At 39.7% G+C, this 17299-nt stretch overlaps 1 protein-coding gene across 3 annotated transcripts in view; it reads left to right on the top strand.

Annotated features, from left to right (window-relative positions):
• Positions 1–17299, top strand: part of LOC592238 (probable E3 ubiquitin-protein ligase HERC1) — an 87817-nt gene that overhangs the window by 46768 nt on the left and 23750 nt on the right. For 2 of the 3 annotated variants that reach the window (XM_030976865.1, XM_030976866.1), the window contains exons 40-53: positions 112–681; positions 2016–2164; positions 4652–5045; positions 5487–5771; positions 6488–6604; positions 7863–8115; positions 8922–9049; positions 10700–10866; positions 11881–12175; positions 12777–12977; positions 13828–14005; positions 14231–14537; positions 15815–16013; positions 16777–17062. In XM_030976865.1, the coding sequence (XP_030832725.1) occupies positions 112–681; positions 2016–2164; positions 4652–5045; positions 5487–5771; positions 6488–6604; positions 7863–8115; positions 8922–9049; positions 10700–10866; positions 11881–12175; positions 12777–12977; positions 13828–14005; positions 14231–14537; positions 15815–16013; positions 16777–17062 (3529 nt within the window). The remainder of the gene's footprint in view (positions 1–111; positions 682–2015; positions 2165–4651; positions 5046–5486; positions 5772–6487; positions 6605–7862; positions 8116–8921; positions 9050–10699; positions 10867–11880; positions 12176–12776; positions 12978–13827; positions 14006–14230; positions 14538–15814; positions 16014–16776; positions 17063–17299) is intronic. The other variant, XM_030976867.1, reaches the window with a different exon arrangement.

The raw sequence follows: 17299 nt of genomic DNA on the forward strand, positions 1-17299 counted from the left end.
GATATTGGGCTCTATAGAATAGTAATGTTCCATCTGCAAAAATAGTGGGAGTAGACATTTTTTTTCTTCATTGTCCTCCCTCTACATTTTGTTTGTTGTTGAAATTCTCAGATGATGCAAAAACCAAAGAAACTACTGAGCAACCTGTAGATCAGACAGCATCAACCTTCAGGTCCTCTTCACCAGTGGCTGATCAAGCCGAAGCTGACAGTTCACCCATCGCGGTCTCAAAGCCGGACATCCCAGATGCTCCTGCCACCGACGATGCCAAGGCTGCAGCGGTTGCCACGTCAGGGTCAGTGACGACGGAGATGGTGGAGGAGGTCCTGCAGAGCATCACAGAAGACCTCCAAGCCATGTCTTGCCAGGAGACAACACCCACCGGCACGCAGGAGACGACGCCCACCAGCACGCAGGAGACGACACCCACCAGTACACAAGTGTCCAATGACACTACCACCTCCGGCGATATCCCAGAGACCGACACCAACGCGGCTATCGCAGCAGCTCCTCCCGAAATCTTTGTCACCACGTCTCTCAGTACATGTACATGTACTTGCACTATTCAACTCACTCAGCCTACCAGCAATGGCAGCATTACTACAACAACGTCATCAGCTACAAACATCGTGGCTCCTGCTCCCGCTGTGGACCAAACAATGTCGAACCCTGGGAAAACAGGTCAGAATAAATATTCCAGCCATGTATGATCTTTTTGTGTCATTCGACACACAGACATACATGTAGTCTTAGAATGGCATTTCTGTCCCTACCAGCTACAAACAATTTCTCCACTAGGCCTAATCTTGTATTTGACATTTGGGCTAAAGTACATGTATATCAAGATTAATATATCGCTGCTCTTGCATGTGGTAATGGAAAACTCCCTCGAGCCTGTCGTTGGCCATTTTTGGATGAAAATTTCTGCCATACTGTATGTGATTTGATACAACCTTAATTTATACAGTAGGCTTGCGGTTGCACCATGTGTGAGAGAGAGAGGGAGGATTGAGGGGTCCTGAAAAGGACTCTCTGTAATCTTTCTTGAGGATGTGTAGTCCTAAAAAGGACATTGTTTTAGTATTCTTTCATTTTAATTGCTTCAGCTTTGTCCCTCTACATGTATGTCTCCATGTAGATAGAGAATTGTGTGCACTGTTAATAGATTAGAAATCAAATTAGTTGTACACGAACAGTGTACTTGGTACTTGGGTGGGTAATCCCTGTGGCAGCTCACATAGGAAGCTATACTGGGATGGTAGGTGAGGCGAGTAACTACAAGGAGTGTCATGAAGTGGAATGGTGTGTGGACAAAGCACTTTATAATTTACAGTAAAATATGTTAAAGGAAACCAAAACCTTCATACTAAGTTACTTTTATTGTAAAGTTTAAGATATTTGAAAAATATTAGTGAAAATTTGAACAAAATCGGGCAAGGAATAAGGAAGTAAGAGCTTTTTGAAATGACTAGTCACTAGAGGGCGGTATTCAATTTGATGACATCATCTGTGGACAACTCTCCATGCCTTTTGTACATCAAATTTCATGTTTTTCCTTCTTTCTTGTGATTGAGATAATGTACTCCCCTGAAAGCAAGATATAGAATGCAAAATGATATTCTACTTCACATGTTATGAAGTCGGATCAAGAACACAAATAAATACGAAGAAAACAAAAAAATTGTGAAATTTTATGTACAAAAGGCATGGAGAGTTGTTCACAGATGATGTCATCAAATTGAATATCGCCCTCTAGTGACTAGTCATTTCAAAATGCTCTAACTTTCTTATTCCTTGCCCGATTTTGTTCAAATTTTCACTGATTTTATTCAAATCTTTTAAACTTTACAATAAAAGTAACTTAGTATGAAGGTTTTGGTTTCCTTTAAGTCCAGTGCAAGTGAAAACCAAGCTACCGAGTGTGTGTACATGTACATGTATGTGTACTAGGCATCCATGATTCATAGACTGTATTCTCTTTCATGGTTGAGTTTTTTTCTCCATTTTTTTTACAGATAAGGAACCTGCTGCTACTTCAGCAAGCACCAGTGGTGGAGAGCCTGGACCCACCAGTGACAGGAGAGGGAGCTCATTACTCAAATCAATAGACCCCATTGAACAGGCACAGCTAGAGATGAAGCAGGTCATGCTCGCTCTTGTCAGGGTAAGACTCCAGTATTTTGATTAAAGGCATCATTTAACAATGTTAAATCTGAGATGCATGGTTATCAGTGTTTGTGATATGGTGTATTGAAGCCCTAAAAGAGTTGCGCTTCAAAATGATCATGGAGTGCCTTAAAAAAGTAAAAAAAATACCCTGAGTGACTGGTTTAACCATACTCATTTTCCCCAAAAGACTGTAGTGTTATAAAAACCGAAAACGAAAAATGAATTTTCCAATCATAAATATCTTGATAATCAGACTGGCGATCGGCTGTAAAAGTCATGGGGTTCCTGACTGACCTAAAGGTTTATAATTATCATTGCAGCATGAGCTAATTCCAGGATTTAGTTTCAGAATCTGAGACAAAGACACCCAATCCCTTTAAGTTATTTCTTGATTTTTCAACAAACATGCAGCTCAGTTCTACAACATGAATATGTTTATAAACCCTTGATTGTAATTTGAGTGAAATATTTCCTTGCAGTATCCCATTGGGATGAATTAGCAGGACAAAATAAGTTGTTGGAGATTGGAAGTAGATGGAGTCAACAAGTAGAGCTTTTAGTGATTTAAACTTGTTACAATTGTGCTATTTCAGTGTATATTTCACTTTTAAATACCATTCCGTAATCTTAAAGAAAGAATAAAGAAATTAATGTTTTGCTACATGTACATCACTTGAACCCATACATGTACATGTTTGTGTGTGTAATAATAAATATCCTTAAAGGGCTTTTCATTTTTCACAGCTTTTCTAAGATTTGTAGCATATCCGTTAGTGTTTCCATATATGATTTTAATCTGCAGGAGACAGGTTTGCATATGATTTAAAATTATTATCTGTCAGGGAGACTGGCCCTGTTTGCTGTTGGTAGATTAATAAACTTCCTTTAATCTGGTTATCTGGGATGATTAGGTGATCCCCTAGGTGATCCCCAGGCATTGGCTTGTGCTAAATATCATACTGTTAATGTTATATATCATCATTTTGTCAACCCTGTGATGTTTTATACATGTGTATGTATTGTTATATCCCTTCTATGAATATTCATGACTTTCTAAATACATGATTGGTCAATTGGTGGTCACATGATAAAATATAATTTCACTATTAAAAACAAATCTCTGCCAGAGCCCCGAATATTTTTCACTATTTTTTTCTGGACAGAACTGCGCATGATCTCTTTGAGGTTTTCAGGTAGATAAGCATTTTGACATCACATGTTCAACCAAAAGTAATGCGCAATTAGCACGTGTAATTAAATGCGCGTTAATATAATTGTGCGCAGGTTAAATTGACAAATTCAAACTGATTACTTCTCCAATACCCCAATGTGGGTGACATAAGAATAAATTGTCATCGTCATTGATAGCGCGTTAAAAAACCATATAGCAGCCAATCATTAAGTCAAACGTTGACCTTACACTGACCTTTAAAGGGATCGTAAAAAAGGGATATAAAAACAAATGTACCAAGCATTTAGTTCGTAAGAATACGGTAGTGGAAATTATATATCTGAGGAGGGATTGGCATAGTTCTTTTTTTTCGGAGGGTTGCCCCTCGGAAAAAATAGTACTGTGCCAGTCTCTCCTCAGATATATAATTTCCATTATATACCTCACTGAGGAAAATCCAGCCATCTGATTGGTCGAATTGCATTCATAAACTTCAACTGTTCCTGTAAAATTCCCGGTAACCATGCTTAAAACATTTCAATATTTTTAATAACCATGGTTATTAAAAAAATAGGTCAGTCTCCATGGTTACCCCATAGGTTTACATGTTAAAAAATGGTTTGAGCGATGGAGGATACCATACGTGTGCGAAAAATTGGTCGGCAATTTCAATACAATTGAATCTCGATCGATCTTACCGACAATTTTATCTTGCATTGTTGACATGAAGACGAAAATTAACTCTCAAAAACAAAAAAACAACATCTGCCGATAGATCTTGATCTAAGTTCGTGCCAATATGCATTGCAAAAGTAAAAGAAGGGTCCGTTTCATGGAGCTTTTGCGAAGCATCCCTCACACGGAGCCGTTTTCAATCCATTTTAATGTATATATTGGAGAAAACTGCCAAGCATTTTAACGGCGCGCGATAGCCGAGTGGTCTAAGCGTTGGTTTTCGATACACCTCTTGTTGTACGCAAGAGTTCGAATCCCGTCTTCGACAAAAATGAAAATTATTTTTTATTTTTTATTTTTTAGTCTATTTTTTTTCGGCATATAAAAGTATTAATGACTGCTTTAATATTCGAGAAATAGTTGTTTTCATACGCTCTCGGGAAGGTTACAATTGTGCTATTCCCCTCGGCAAGCCTCGGGGAATAGCACAATTCTAACCTTCCCTTGAGCGTAATAAAACAACTATTTCTCTCAAAGCAGTCATTAATACTATACTATTTGTTCTCACAGCTTGGTATAATTGTATATTATCATCTTCCCTGGAACTAAAATAAATAAATAACTAAAATCCTGCAGATCAACGCCATGAAGTCTCTAGGAACCATCATCGGTTGCAGCAAGTACGCCGAGATGCTCCTTGTTCCCAAGATGGAGACAAGTAATAAACCCGTCAAGCGGCAAAACAGCAAAGAAAAATCATCTTCCCAGTCGACGTCCACATCATCGAGGCCATCGAGCCCCAAGTCGTCCGACAGCAATGACCCTCCAAAGAGCGGGGAATGCCTGGAGGAGCTACGCAGTACCCTTCGCTCCATCATGCGGCGCTTGGTCAAGCAGGCAGTGATGCCCTCACCAATCAAGCGTGTTGTTTCGGTAGCCGAGCTGGAGAGGGCGCAAGCCATGTTGGTCAAAGTAACGGCCCAAGCTCCTTTTGCTGTAGATGAGGGAGAAGATAGGGCGACAGGTGGAGGTTAGTATAATGGTGCTTTTTGATGAGTAGGAATTAAACAGGTTTCTGATTATTTCCTTAAGTTTAGTTCTTCATATTCAACATTTTTTAATGGTGTATAAGCACTGTATAGAGGTTACCCTGTTTGTCATTTGACACATTTGCAGTACAATGTCTTAATAGTTTTGTTATGTGAAGAAAGGAGACTGAGGTACATGTACATATATATTAATGTTGTTTACATGTATATGATCAGAACATTAGTTTTCAGGCAAAGTGTTAATGTAAGCTTGTAAAATTATATTGCTTTACAGTTTTTCGATAGTATGTGATGAGGTATTTCAGATAAGAAAGTAGAGAAATTTATATATTAGGTAAATTGTTCAATTCTGTTTTTTTTAATTGTGTTGCAGCACTCTTTTTTTTTTCTCATTCAATTTTTTTCCTTCATCTTTATTGCAGAATCAGCATCAGCTTCCTCCAAGCCCTCCCAAACCCCGCCCCAAGACTCGCTCCTCCCCCAGGGGGAGGGTAACGACCAATCACAGGACGAAGGCCTATCCCTAGCGCCCGTCTCTGCTCCGCCCACACCATCATCGTCCATCCCCCCTCGGAGATTGAGGAGGATAACCCGGAATAACGGCACCCTGACTCTCAGACGTCAACCTAGAGGGCCTCCCAGGGTTCCTGCTGACACGCCTCCTCCGTCACCTGATCCATGCGAGGCTGCAAGGGATTCTGCGGCAGGTAAGGACACAGTTGAGAAAATATAGCTACGGTGTGTGGCCGAGTTGGTAGAGTTGTGTGTGTTGTGGATTTGTTACTTCTCTGCATTGAGCACTACAAATGCTGGAGCAAAAGCCAGGGAATTAACATACAAAGTCCTATTGAAGCGTAGTATCATAGCTTTTGTTACTTCTCTGCATTGAGCACTACGAATGCTGGAGCAAAAGCCAGGGAGATAACATCCAAAGTCCTATTGAAGCGCATAGAGACGTTGTATCATAGCTTTTCAAAGACGTCATACTGTACATTACCATTGTTCTTTCCAATATGCTGTGACTTGAAATTTTCTCAGGGAATGGTTGCTCATCAGAGATACAGGGTTAAGTTTCAGGCTGCTATTTCCTCTTTCTGTTTCTGGTCAAATGTAGAGTTGGGTTGTGGTAAAGGGTTATGTCCAGGATCAGAGTTAAGAATTATATATATCCAGGGACAAGCCGATGATAGGCCTTTATTTGTCCCTCCACATTTTGATATGTTTTTATGTTATTTGTATCTGTTGTAATTTTGTTCTATACCTTTTATTTTTTGTTGACTTTCTTTATACCTTTACTACATTACCATGTAAATTGTTTGGGCGCATTATGTTGAGAATCCTTAATTAACATAGTTTTGATAAAATATCACATGATCTCCGTTTTGTGAATAAGCTTGCTTTCTTTCTTCTTTCCTTTCTCCAGCAGCCAGCAGGTTGGCAGCGAGACGTGCAGCATCGCCCCCTCCCCCTCCCATCGCTGGTCCTCTCCTTGAGATGGGCTTCACTATACAACACATCCACAAAGCCATGGAAGTCACCGGTAATTTTCACATGCCTTGTAAAATTTATTGGAATAGATGTAGATTATTACTCTTCTTTCAGAAAAATATATACAACATTATACATAAGGTTCATGTGCAACAGCATTAGCATTTTCAATTGTATTATTTTGTTATTTCATGCGCACACCCAGTCCGTCTCATTTTACTGCACCAGGGGGGTGTTTCACAAAGATTCTAATTGGAAATTAACTCTAGGTTGGACTTAAATATTATGGAGAGCCATTTGTATCCTATTATCCCCTCGCCGACGAAGTCGGAGGGGATATAGAAACGCTACCATCCGTCCTTCCTTCCTTCCGTGCGTCCGTCAGTCCGTAACAAATTTGGTTTCCGATCGATAACTTCAGTAATGTTTGACGGATTTTAATGAAATTTGATATGAAGGTACATGATATCAAAGCACAACCTAAGTTTGATTTCAGAGTATGTAGGTCAAAGGTCATAGCTCATTAAATATGCAAACCTGGTTTCCAATCCATAACTTTAGTATTGTTTGACGGATTTTAATGAAATTTGATATGAAGGTTCATGGTATCAAAACACAGCCTAAGTTCGATTTCGGAGTATGTAGGTCAAAGGTCATAGCTCATTAAATATACGAACCTGGTTTCCATTCGATAACTTGAGTAATGTTTGACAAATTTTAATGAACTTTAATATGAAGGTACATGGTATCAAAATACATGTACAGCCTCAGTTCGATTTCTGAGTATGTAGGTCAAAGGTGAAAGGTCATAGCTCATTAAATATGCAAAAACACCTAATTATATATGTGAAAATGTGGTAAACTTCCTTGCCTAGTAATATAATAGTATAGTCCAATGGAGGTAACTTGTTCTGACGTATATACATGTAGGCCATTTGTACCCTGCGAGGGGATGCTACACCGTGCGTTGACTTGTAATGAAATATATTCAAAAGCAAAAATTCTAGTATTTTAGACTTTTCACAAATTCCACTTCAAGAACATGAAATCTCTCATGATAATAGAAAATATGAATGATTTGAACCAGCATGTTATGCCTTTTAAAATGACTTTTACAAAATATTTCAAGGATGCTAATGGCTTTCCATAATTGTTAAGTCCAACTTCGAGACAAGTTCAACTAAGGATCTTTGTGAAACACCCCCAGGAGTGTTGAGCCGTATTATTGTCAGATATTGTCATTGATCAATTCTTATTAGTCACAACTCTTAATAAAGTAAACCTTAAAATGATTTTTGGTGCACATGCAGGGACGAGTGGAGAGCTTGACCCGGAGCGCATCAGCGTCCTAGCGACCTGGATGCTGGAGCATCCTCACACAGCCGTGCCGGACCCCGAGGAGGAGGAGGAGGAGGACGAAGGAGGCATCGATGCTCTATCGATCTTGACCGGTGCGACCGTCGGACTGAGCTCGACGACTTCCCTCTCCGTCGATGAAGGATCCAATGCTGATGCCATGAGCTTGGATGCTGGCATCGAGGAGTCCATCTTCATGGTAGATGAGTAAGTACTCTTAACATTTTATTACAGTAAAACCTGTATAGAAAGACCGATCTAGGGAAACATAAAAAATGGCCTTGATATACAGGTTCCTTTGGTACAGGTTTCAATGAGAAACCATATTCAAGGGAAACAAAAAATTTGGTCTTTAAAGACAGGTGATCTTTCTATACAGGAGGACATCACAGCAGTTTTTATTGTATTTGATTTTTATTGAACACCATTCATGTTGCAGAACTGCACTAGTACGTCTTTAAGTTTGAGCTGGATAATTCCTTGTTGTTTTGTTTAGTCTGATGCATCTATCCACAAGTAAAAGATTATTTAATTTTTCCTGTGTTTTTTGCATTAACTAGAATGACTTTGACCCTACCAAGTACCCATTTAACATTTAATTTGAATCATTACTCAGAGCTGCCAACCATTCCGTTTTTGCCGGAATTACTCCAAATTACGGTTCTACGTTTTTTCTTCATAAAATACGTTTTTTTTTGTTTTTTTTACATACCACACGTCAAACAACTGCCCTTAAATGGTGATTTGATCACGAATTCAATAGAAAACTTATTTTAAAACATACTTGAAGAGAAAAATATTCTCTTGCTTGTATGGAAAAAACAGCATGATGAATGAACATTTCTGCATTGGAAGTGTGTCGCGCGTGGTTGTAAGGTTCTTTTTATGAATTCCTTTTTTTGGCTTGAAATTCCTTTTTTTTTGCCATCATGATTCCTTTTTTTGGTCGCACAAGGTTGGCAGCTTTGATTACTCACCAAATTCACAAATGAATCTTATTTCTGTATCATCAGGGCTGGCATCGCACCGGCCATATCTACAGAGCGACCCCCGTCTCGTCTGGAGAGGTACAGAGCTGTAGCCGACCTGTCTTCACTGGCCAATGCTATGGCAAGGAGTCTGGACACACCAAGCGTTCCATGTAAGTACCACTGTGGATATCGCAAAAGGTCACAGTTCTATTACATATCGAGGGTTCTGTGACGCGAAGACGAAACTCCATATTTTGCCGAAATTGTTATTTCAGGAAAATTCAGATTCAGATTCAGATTCAGATTAATTTTATTGGTCCATTTGGAAATTCAGTTGTTGGCATTACATAAAGCACATGAACAATATACAGTAGAAAATAATATACACAAATAGATAATACACAGTAGCAAATGTACAATGACATATTCATATGGAAACACAGATATAAATCGTTTTACATCGTGGAATGATGTAAGAAAATAGAATAAATAAATGGACTTCCAACATTATTGAAAATGTATTGCGTAGAATTTGGAAATATTATTGTTATTATCTTTTATTATTATTATTTTTATAATTATTATCATCATCATCATTATTATCATTATCATAATTAATATTGTTACTATTATTAATATTATTATTATCATCATTATCAACAGTATTTATCATACATGTATGTATCATTCTTTGCCACAAGTAAAAATGTGGTTTTCCAGGAAACACAAAGACTTAACTCCACCCAACACCCCTTTGAAGTCAATGGCTAGTGAAACATAGACTTAACTCCTTAAGGCCCTAGTGCTCAGTGACACATAAACCACTTTTTCTCAAAATGGCAAAAATTGAGTTACGTCTTTGTGTCACTGACCCCTCGATATGCTTTTGTGTCAATCGCTCTGTGGTCAATCAATTGTTACCTACATCAGGCTGGTCCACGAGCAACAATTTGAATATATCAAACTGGAACTCGGAAGGAGTATTAATTGATGCATGCAAGCTTGAAAGCCCTTTTCTATAAAAGTTGCGTTTAAAGATAAACTTGAGTTCTGGTAAAAAAAGAAAATGAATTCTCACAGAATCAAACGAAACTTACACACTGGACACTGAATGTTCAAGATTACAAATAAATGTCATTTGCCAAACAATTTTGGTAGAAAATGTATCGTCGGTGGGGTGACAAAACCTTGTATCTCAAAAATCATGAATTTTCAGGAGAGCGCAAAAACCTTTCCTGTCTCAACAGATTTAGTGCTGTGACACCGTCCTTTGTTTGGAATTTGTGAAAAAACCGAGACAGGTGGCGTTCCATGGATTTATCAGGTGGTGTCGTAGGCCATTAGGTACAAAATTATGCAAAAAAATCAAAATCTCAAAAAATTGAGATACAAGGTTTTGTCACCCCACCGACGGTATACTGGCCGAGTAATGAGCATACAAAGATAAGGAAATCAAGGTAAGTGTGTACAGTGCTTGTGACTTTATCAAGACCAGAACCTTGCAGTACACACCAATACTTACATGCTACATGATCACCTTTTTCTGATCCATTCCACACCTTTTCTTTCACAATGCAATCGTATGACTAGAACTCCACTTTATCTTTAATCGCAATTCAAAAATTAAACGCAAGTCCGAAATACGCGATCCGGATTGGTTGAAAATCAATTTGCGTTCAATTTTTTTTTTTTTTTTTCCGGGCTAAGATTGGTACATGTACATGTACAATGATCTTGTATAGTGTAAATATTCCAATAACCTTGCATCACCACTCTGCATTTGTTGATACATATCCATTACTTTTCCTTCGTTCAAATAGATCAAGATCTGATGGGAAGTGCCCTCCTGTCAGGAACCTTTCCCCAGAACCTCCAGGACGTCACCATCTTTGACGAACAGGACATGGACATCGAAGAAGACCAAACCAACAACCTCCTTGGCGACATCACGTCTGAAACAGAGCTCCTTGGCCAGTGGTATGAGGAGGTACGTGAACAAGTAAAATTTCCCTGTACTTGTATGAAGCAGGGATAAAGTCATTATACAGTCAAACCTGTCTACAGCGACCGCCCAAGGGATACACAAAAAGTGGTCTTTGTAGATAGGTTCCTTTAGTACATGTTTCAATGAGAAACCATTTTCAAGGGAAATAAAATATGTGCTTGTTGAAGACAGGTGGTCTTTGTAGACAGGTGGTCACTAAAACAGGTTTGACTGTATCTCAATTACAAAACGGACTCCATGCTCACTCTTACCCAACCGACTTTTTCCATTCGGGGTAATGTAATTGTTGGTTCAGGCTATTGTTAATCTGGACCCGGTTTCATAAAACTTGATATCGATAACAAATGCTAAATTCCTTTGACAAATCGCTCTCGGCCAATCAAATGCCACGATTTCAGTAGCTTATAACAGTTATCCTTACTTGTTATTGATAGCAAGTTTTATGAAACAGGGCCCTGATTCCAGGCCCCCACACTCAGTGTTATTTAGGGTACGCGCATGCATGCTCCCTCCTTTTGAAAACACCCCCTTAAGTCCGATGTGTAAAGTCAATACAGGCCAGACTTTGGTGCGTGAAAAGTACCCCTTTACCGGACATTTTGGGAACACGAATGCGGGCCCTGATGTCAGTCCCATTGGTGTCATGGAGGTGCCGTTCAGCACTTTATATCCTTAGGAAAGAGGTCTCTGGAGAGGTTTATTCTAGATTTAGTTTGATAAGTTTTATTAGTTTTATTATAGAATTTGTAATAGTGTAGGAAACCTTTAGGTACTACTTGAGAAATACAATGTGGCACATGGATATCATTGAAGTGGCACGTGTGTATTATACTTGTGACAACCAAATTCATGTAGTTATGTTTCTGTACACAAAGTGAAGAATAAAGAAGAAGAAATATTAAAAAGTGATACCTGTAGATTTTCCCCCAGACTTTGCTCATGATTCCCCATCTGCCTTCTTCCCTCTCTCCAATGGCATCGCCGGTCACAATGCAGCTCTCACACGTCAGCAGCGCCCAGGTGACCTGTGAACTCTGCAGCACCACCGTCACCTGGTTCAACCGCCACATGCACCAGTACCACCCCGGCTGCGGCAAGAGCTGCGGTCACATGGGCTACCGTAGCAACGGCTCCTACGTGGATGGATGGTTCGGAGGGGCATGCGGGACGGGGACGCCGTACTACCTGCTGTGCCGAGACTGCAGGCAGAAGTATCTTCAGGACAAGCCTGCTTCGCAGCAGTCGCCTGTCGCTGTGGATCTTGGAGTGGGAGCAGACACTGGAGCAGATGGTAGATTATTTTAAAGATATTAAAGAGTAATGGGAAATTTGAATGCAACAACACTGCGCACCGCATCTGTCATTTCTAACAACTGTTTTGGTACCATTGTTATTCTTGGCTCTGTATAATACACATGTACTAGGTTACATAGAGGGGGTCAGAATTTTCAACTGGGCTGTGTAATTATATTTTCTTGTTTTTAATTTATCACATGTACTGATACGCACAAAAAAATAAAGTATGGCCATAATTTTTAATAGAGGTACAATCTTATTTTTTTTAGATCCAAAGCAGTGTTTGAAATAATGATGAAATATGAAATAATACACAATAGTAGGTTGTTATAAAAAAGTAAAACAATAGTATCAGTGAAATATCTCATATTTCAAATCTTTCAACTTTGCAATGTGCAAACTTCAATGTTATAAAGGTTAAGTTTATACTAAAGAGTGTCAATACATTCTTTTTTTCATTTTCAACTTGTTATAGCCAGGTTAGAAAATTTTGTAATGATGGAAAACTGTAAAGTTGTGTAGTATACATTGTAACTGAAACTTTACTTGAAAATATTGATGATATAAATCTCTTCTTTATTCTTCCTATCAATCAGACGAGACAGGTCATCTCGGCGTGGACGAAGACCTGCTCCTCTCTGGCCAGGAGAACTTTGAACAGGTGATGCATCGTCTGGGTCTGACCGACAGCAGGCCCATCCCCTCGGCTTTGGACTTTTCGGAACAGGACCCACTCGGGGCTAAGGCCTGCTCGGACTGTAAAGGACAGACCAACAATGGTGGTGCCCAACAAAATGGTAGGTGGCTGTGAATGGTGCTCAAAAATATCTAGTAGTGAAATTAGTAAGTAAGTAAGTAACTAATGAAATGGTCGGTTCTTGTGTAGCACTCATGTCTGTCAGACTTGTCAGACTTGACACTTCTGGCGCTCCACATTTATTACCCTGGCTTTAGCATGGCTGCCATTTTGGCACTCTAGCATACATGTACATTGCAAAGAGAGATTCATTTGATTGTAATAGTTCTTTTATTTCCTCAAGTCATCAGAATAGCAATGAGAGGAGAAATGGAATGAATTTTTCATATTTCAAAGAGAAATATATTTCAAAATACATGCTATAATACATTTACATGCATCTTGGAAACATACAATTCCTTGACCCCTCTCTGATTCCCAGGGAGGCACAAGGGCTCAGTGATAGAGCAGTGGTCTCATAAACCAGAAGGTCCCAGGTTCAAAACCAAATCGATGCGCTAGTGCCCTTTGGTAAGGCATTAATCCTCATTACTAAGTCCCTTGGAAAGGACTTGCAGCCGTCGGTCCCCTGGTTGCTTACTTACAAGCATACACATGCTTTGTTAGCAGTCAGGTAAAACAAAACAAAACAAACAAGGGGATACTTCTCAACAGTAATGCTTGAAAGTTAGATTTCAGGGCAAGTATGCGTAATGTACATGTACAGTGAAACCTGTCTATAAAGACCACCCAAGGGAGACAATAAAAGTACATTTTCCTTTAATACATGTTTCAATGAGAAACCATTTTCAAGGGAAACAAAAAATGTCTTTGTAGACAGGTGGTCTCTAAAGCAGGTTTGACTGTATATTGCTCGTTCACTCCTCTCACTATTCACTTTCTCTCCACAGATGGAAACAGTTTTCCTAGCATCAACGGACAACCCTGCAGACTGTCCTTAGGGGAGCAAGTCTCCATCCTGTTGACACCCCAGGAGAGAGGGGTAGCACTACGTAAAGTCGCTGCGGCCTCCCAGGTGCTGCTGGCACGTTCAATGGTAATGAGGGCACTCTCACTGCTATCAGTCAGGTAAGTTGCCCCCAGTCAGTCTTCTTGAAAGAGCCTCAAGAGTTCCCCAGATATATATACATGTATGCCTCCTTGAGTTGCTCTTGAATATTCATGTACGGAAAATGGAAAGCTGTTTCACATCTTTAAAAGGACGCTCAGTTATATATTCCAAATAAATGAAAAAAATATTTGTTGAAGCGATATGGATGACAGAACTCTATTCCAATTGTATTCTATTCACAGTGGCTCGGCATGCAACCTCTCCGAAGGTCTGGAGAGACTCGGTCTGGCCGACATCCGGCTGGTCGTCCGTCTCATGTGCCTGGCCGCAGCGGGCCGAGCCGACTTCACCTCGATGTCGACCTCGTACCCCGACACCAGCTTCTCGCAAACTCAGTACTACCCCAGTCCCTCATCGGCCACCAGTGCGGCGGTGGACGCCATCAGCCATAGCTCCACGTCCAGTCTCTCGTACTTGAGCTCGGCCATCGGAGCTCTGGTGTTGAGTAATCCCAGCGCGGCCAAGCTGCTTGTTCAGCTATGCACAAAGGTAAGTTCCAGGGGTCAGTGACACAAAGACGTAACTTCATTTTGGCCATTTTGAGAAAAAGTAGTTTATGTGTCACTTAGCACTTGGGCCTTAAGGAGTTAAGTCTATGTTTCACTAGTCATCGACTTCAATGGGGTGTTGGGTGGAGTTAAGTCTTTGTGTTTCCTGGAAAGCCCACATTTTGCTGAACATTTTGATATCAAATACTCATTTTGGCAAAATACGGAGTTACATCTTTGTGTCACTGAACCCTTGAGTCATTGTCTCTGTCATTGTTCATTTTAGGAAATACATATTATGATACTACAATCAAACCTGCTTTAGCGACCACCTGTATAAAAAGACCACCTGTCTGCAGAGACCACATTTTTTGTTTCCCTTGAAAATGGTCTCTCATTGAAACATGTACTAAAAGAACCTGTCCCTAAAGACCACCTGCCTAAAAAGACCACTTTTCTGTCTCCTTTAGGTGGTCTTTATAGATATGTTTCACTGAACCTTTAGATGTAAGTGGTCAAATGCTGTCCCATACATGTATGTCTCATTGTGAACGTGGCCTTCTTTTCAACTTCATATTTTAAAGATATCTTTTTTGTAGGCTAACGGTGGAAAATAGATTCATATTCAATACTGTCAATCGCCAAATGTAGGTTTCATCTTCTAATCTTGGCCAGGTGCTTTGCTCCTAGATAATACAAAAAATTATCTTGTTTCTCGCAACACTTTGTAATAAATAGTGCCCCAAAAGAAAGAATTCCTTTGTCCTTAAAACATTTTGAGCATTGTGACACTGCAGCTCAGCTCAAACCATGTTAATGCATGTACATGTAGTACATGTACCTTTGCTCTTTCTAGTCGTACGGGATAGCTTTTAAAGGCATTGTTTAACAATGTTAAATCTGAGATGCATGGCCCTACGTGTTATCAGTGTCTGTGCTATGGTATAATATTGAAGCCCTACAAAAATTGCTCTTCAAAATGATCATGAACTGCCTCAAAAAAGTAAAAATCTTTGAGGGACCGGTTTTACCACACTCATTTTCCCCATTAGACTGTAGTGTTATAAAAACCGTTAGGAAAACAAAAAATTAAATTTTGATTTCCAACCATAAATATCTAGATAATAAGACAGTCATGGGGTTCCTGACTGACCTAAAGGTTTATAATTATCATTGCAGCATAAGCTAAATCCAAGATTTTGCTTCAGAATTTGAGACAAAGATCTAATACATGTTCTTTAATAGTAGTTATTGTTTGTGCCCCCTTTCTATCTAAAGGACCTGTTGTCGGCAGCTTGTGGTCTGAACATCGCAGCCATAGATACCAGGCGAGTTGCCATGGCAACGGAGGACCCAAGCAGCTCCGATCAGAGGGCATTATCATCGCCTAGCTTTGCCGTCACCAAGGCACTGGTGGCCCTCTTGGCTAAGAGCTCACCAAGTACTTCAAAGTCTCATGGAGCAAGTGATAACAAAGGTGTGGCACCTACAATTGATATTAGTAGCACATACTCATAGTTTTTTGCCAGGTTGGGGGAATGTTGTGTAGTATACATGTACGTTGTGAAACTAAAAGGTAGCTAATTTTATTTTTTAATCTGTTTATGCTGAAGTTTGATATCATTATCGAACAGTGAATTAAATTTTCAGTCACATTGTGAGTATTAACTCTTTGTTTTCTTATTTAGACATCAAGTTATAATCAAGAGCAACAACAACAAAAACACCAACAAAAAGCTGGAATTTTGTATTTTTCCCCCCTGTATGTGAAATATTTGTTACAAGCAATTTTGTGTAATGAAAACGGAGTTGATTTTTTTATGTTTAAGTTTACACAAATGTGGCATTATTTGTATCATATATTATTTAGGCCTATATTCATTAGTTGGGGTTAGTCTGCCATGAAGTCAAGTGTCTTTCAAAATGATGTTATTTATCCTCATTCTCAAAACGAACTTAAAGCAGAAATGCTGCGAAGACAGTATTGTCATACATGTATACAGTCAAAGCTGTCTATAGCAACTGCCCAAGGGAAACACAAAAAGTTGTCTTTGTAGACAGGTTCCATTAGTACATGGTTCAATGAGAAACCATTTTCAAGGGAAACAAAAAATGTGGTCTTTGTAGACAGGTGGTCACTAAAGCAGGTTGACTGTACATGAACATTTACAGTGTACACTGTACCTGTTGTACACAAGTCATTTAGTAATTTATGTATGTATCATTTCATATCTTTCCAGATACCAAACCAAAGTCCAATCCTCTACTGCTTGCCAACGCCCTGGCGGCCTGCTGCCTGTCCAGTCGTCTAGCCAGCGACCATCGCCAGTGGGCAGCCCAGCAGCTGGTCAAGGCTCTGGCCGGCAAGGCCAAGGATGAGACGGGGTCCAGGGGGCCTCAGTCCCTCCCCATGGTAGCCGACGTCCAGGGGGAACTACCCCAGTGCCCTGTGGAGAAGGTGGAGGCTCACACGGCACCCCTGACGGCCAGCAGATGGAATACAAAGAAGGCACTTCTAGCAACGTGGTCAGTATATCTTGCTCCTTTTAGCACAATTATATTCTGACTTACATGTACAGTGAAACCTGTCTATAAAGCGCATGATTCAATGAGAAACCATTTTCAAAGGAAACAAAAAACATGGTCTTTGTAGACAGGTGTATCCTGTCTGACTGTATTTCCTGTTTTTATGACGCAATTTCTGTGACGCAATTTTGCAATGAATGTTCCCAAAAGAGGCGTTTACATGTCTGTATTGCATGT

The sequence above is a fragment of the Strongylocentrotus purpuratus genome, unplaced genomic scaffold (genome assembly GCF_000002235.5).
Source record: "Strongylocentrotus purpuratus isolate Spur 01 unplaced genomic scaffold, Spur_5.0 spur5_scaffold_9, whole genome shotgun sequence".
Lineage (NCBI taxonomy): Eukaryota > Metazoa > Echinodermata > Echinoidea > Camarodonta > Strongylocentrotidae > Strongylocentrotus > Strongylocentrotus purpuratus.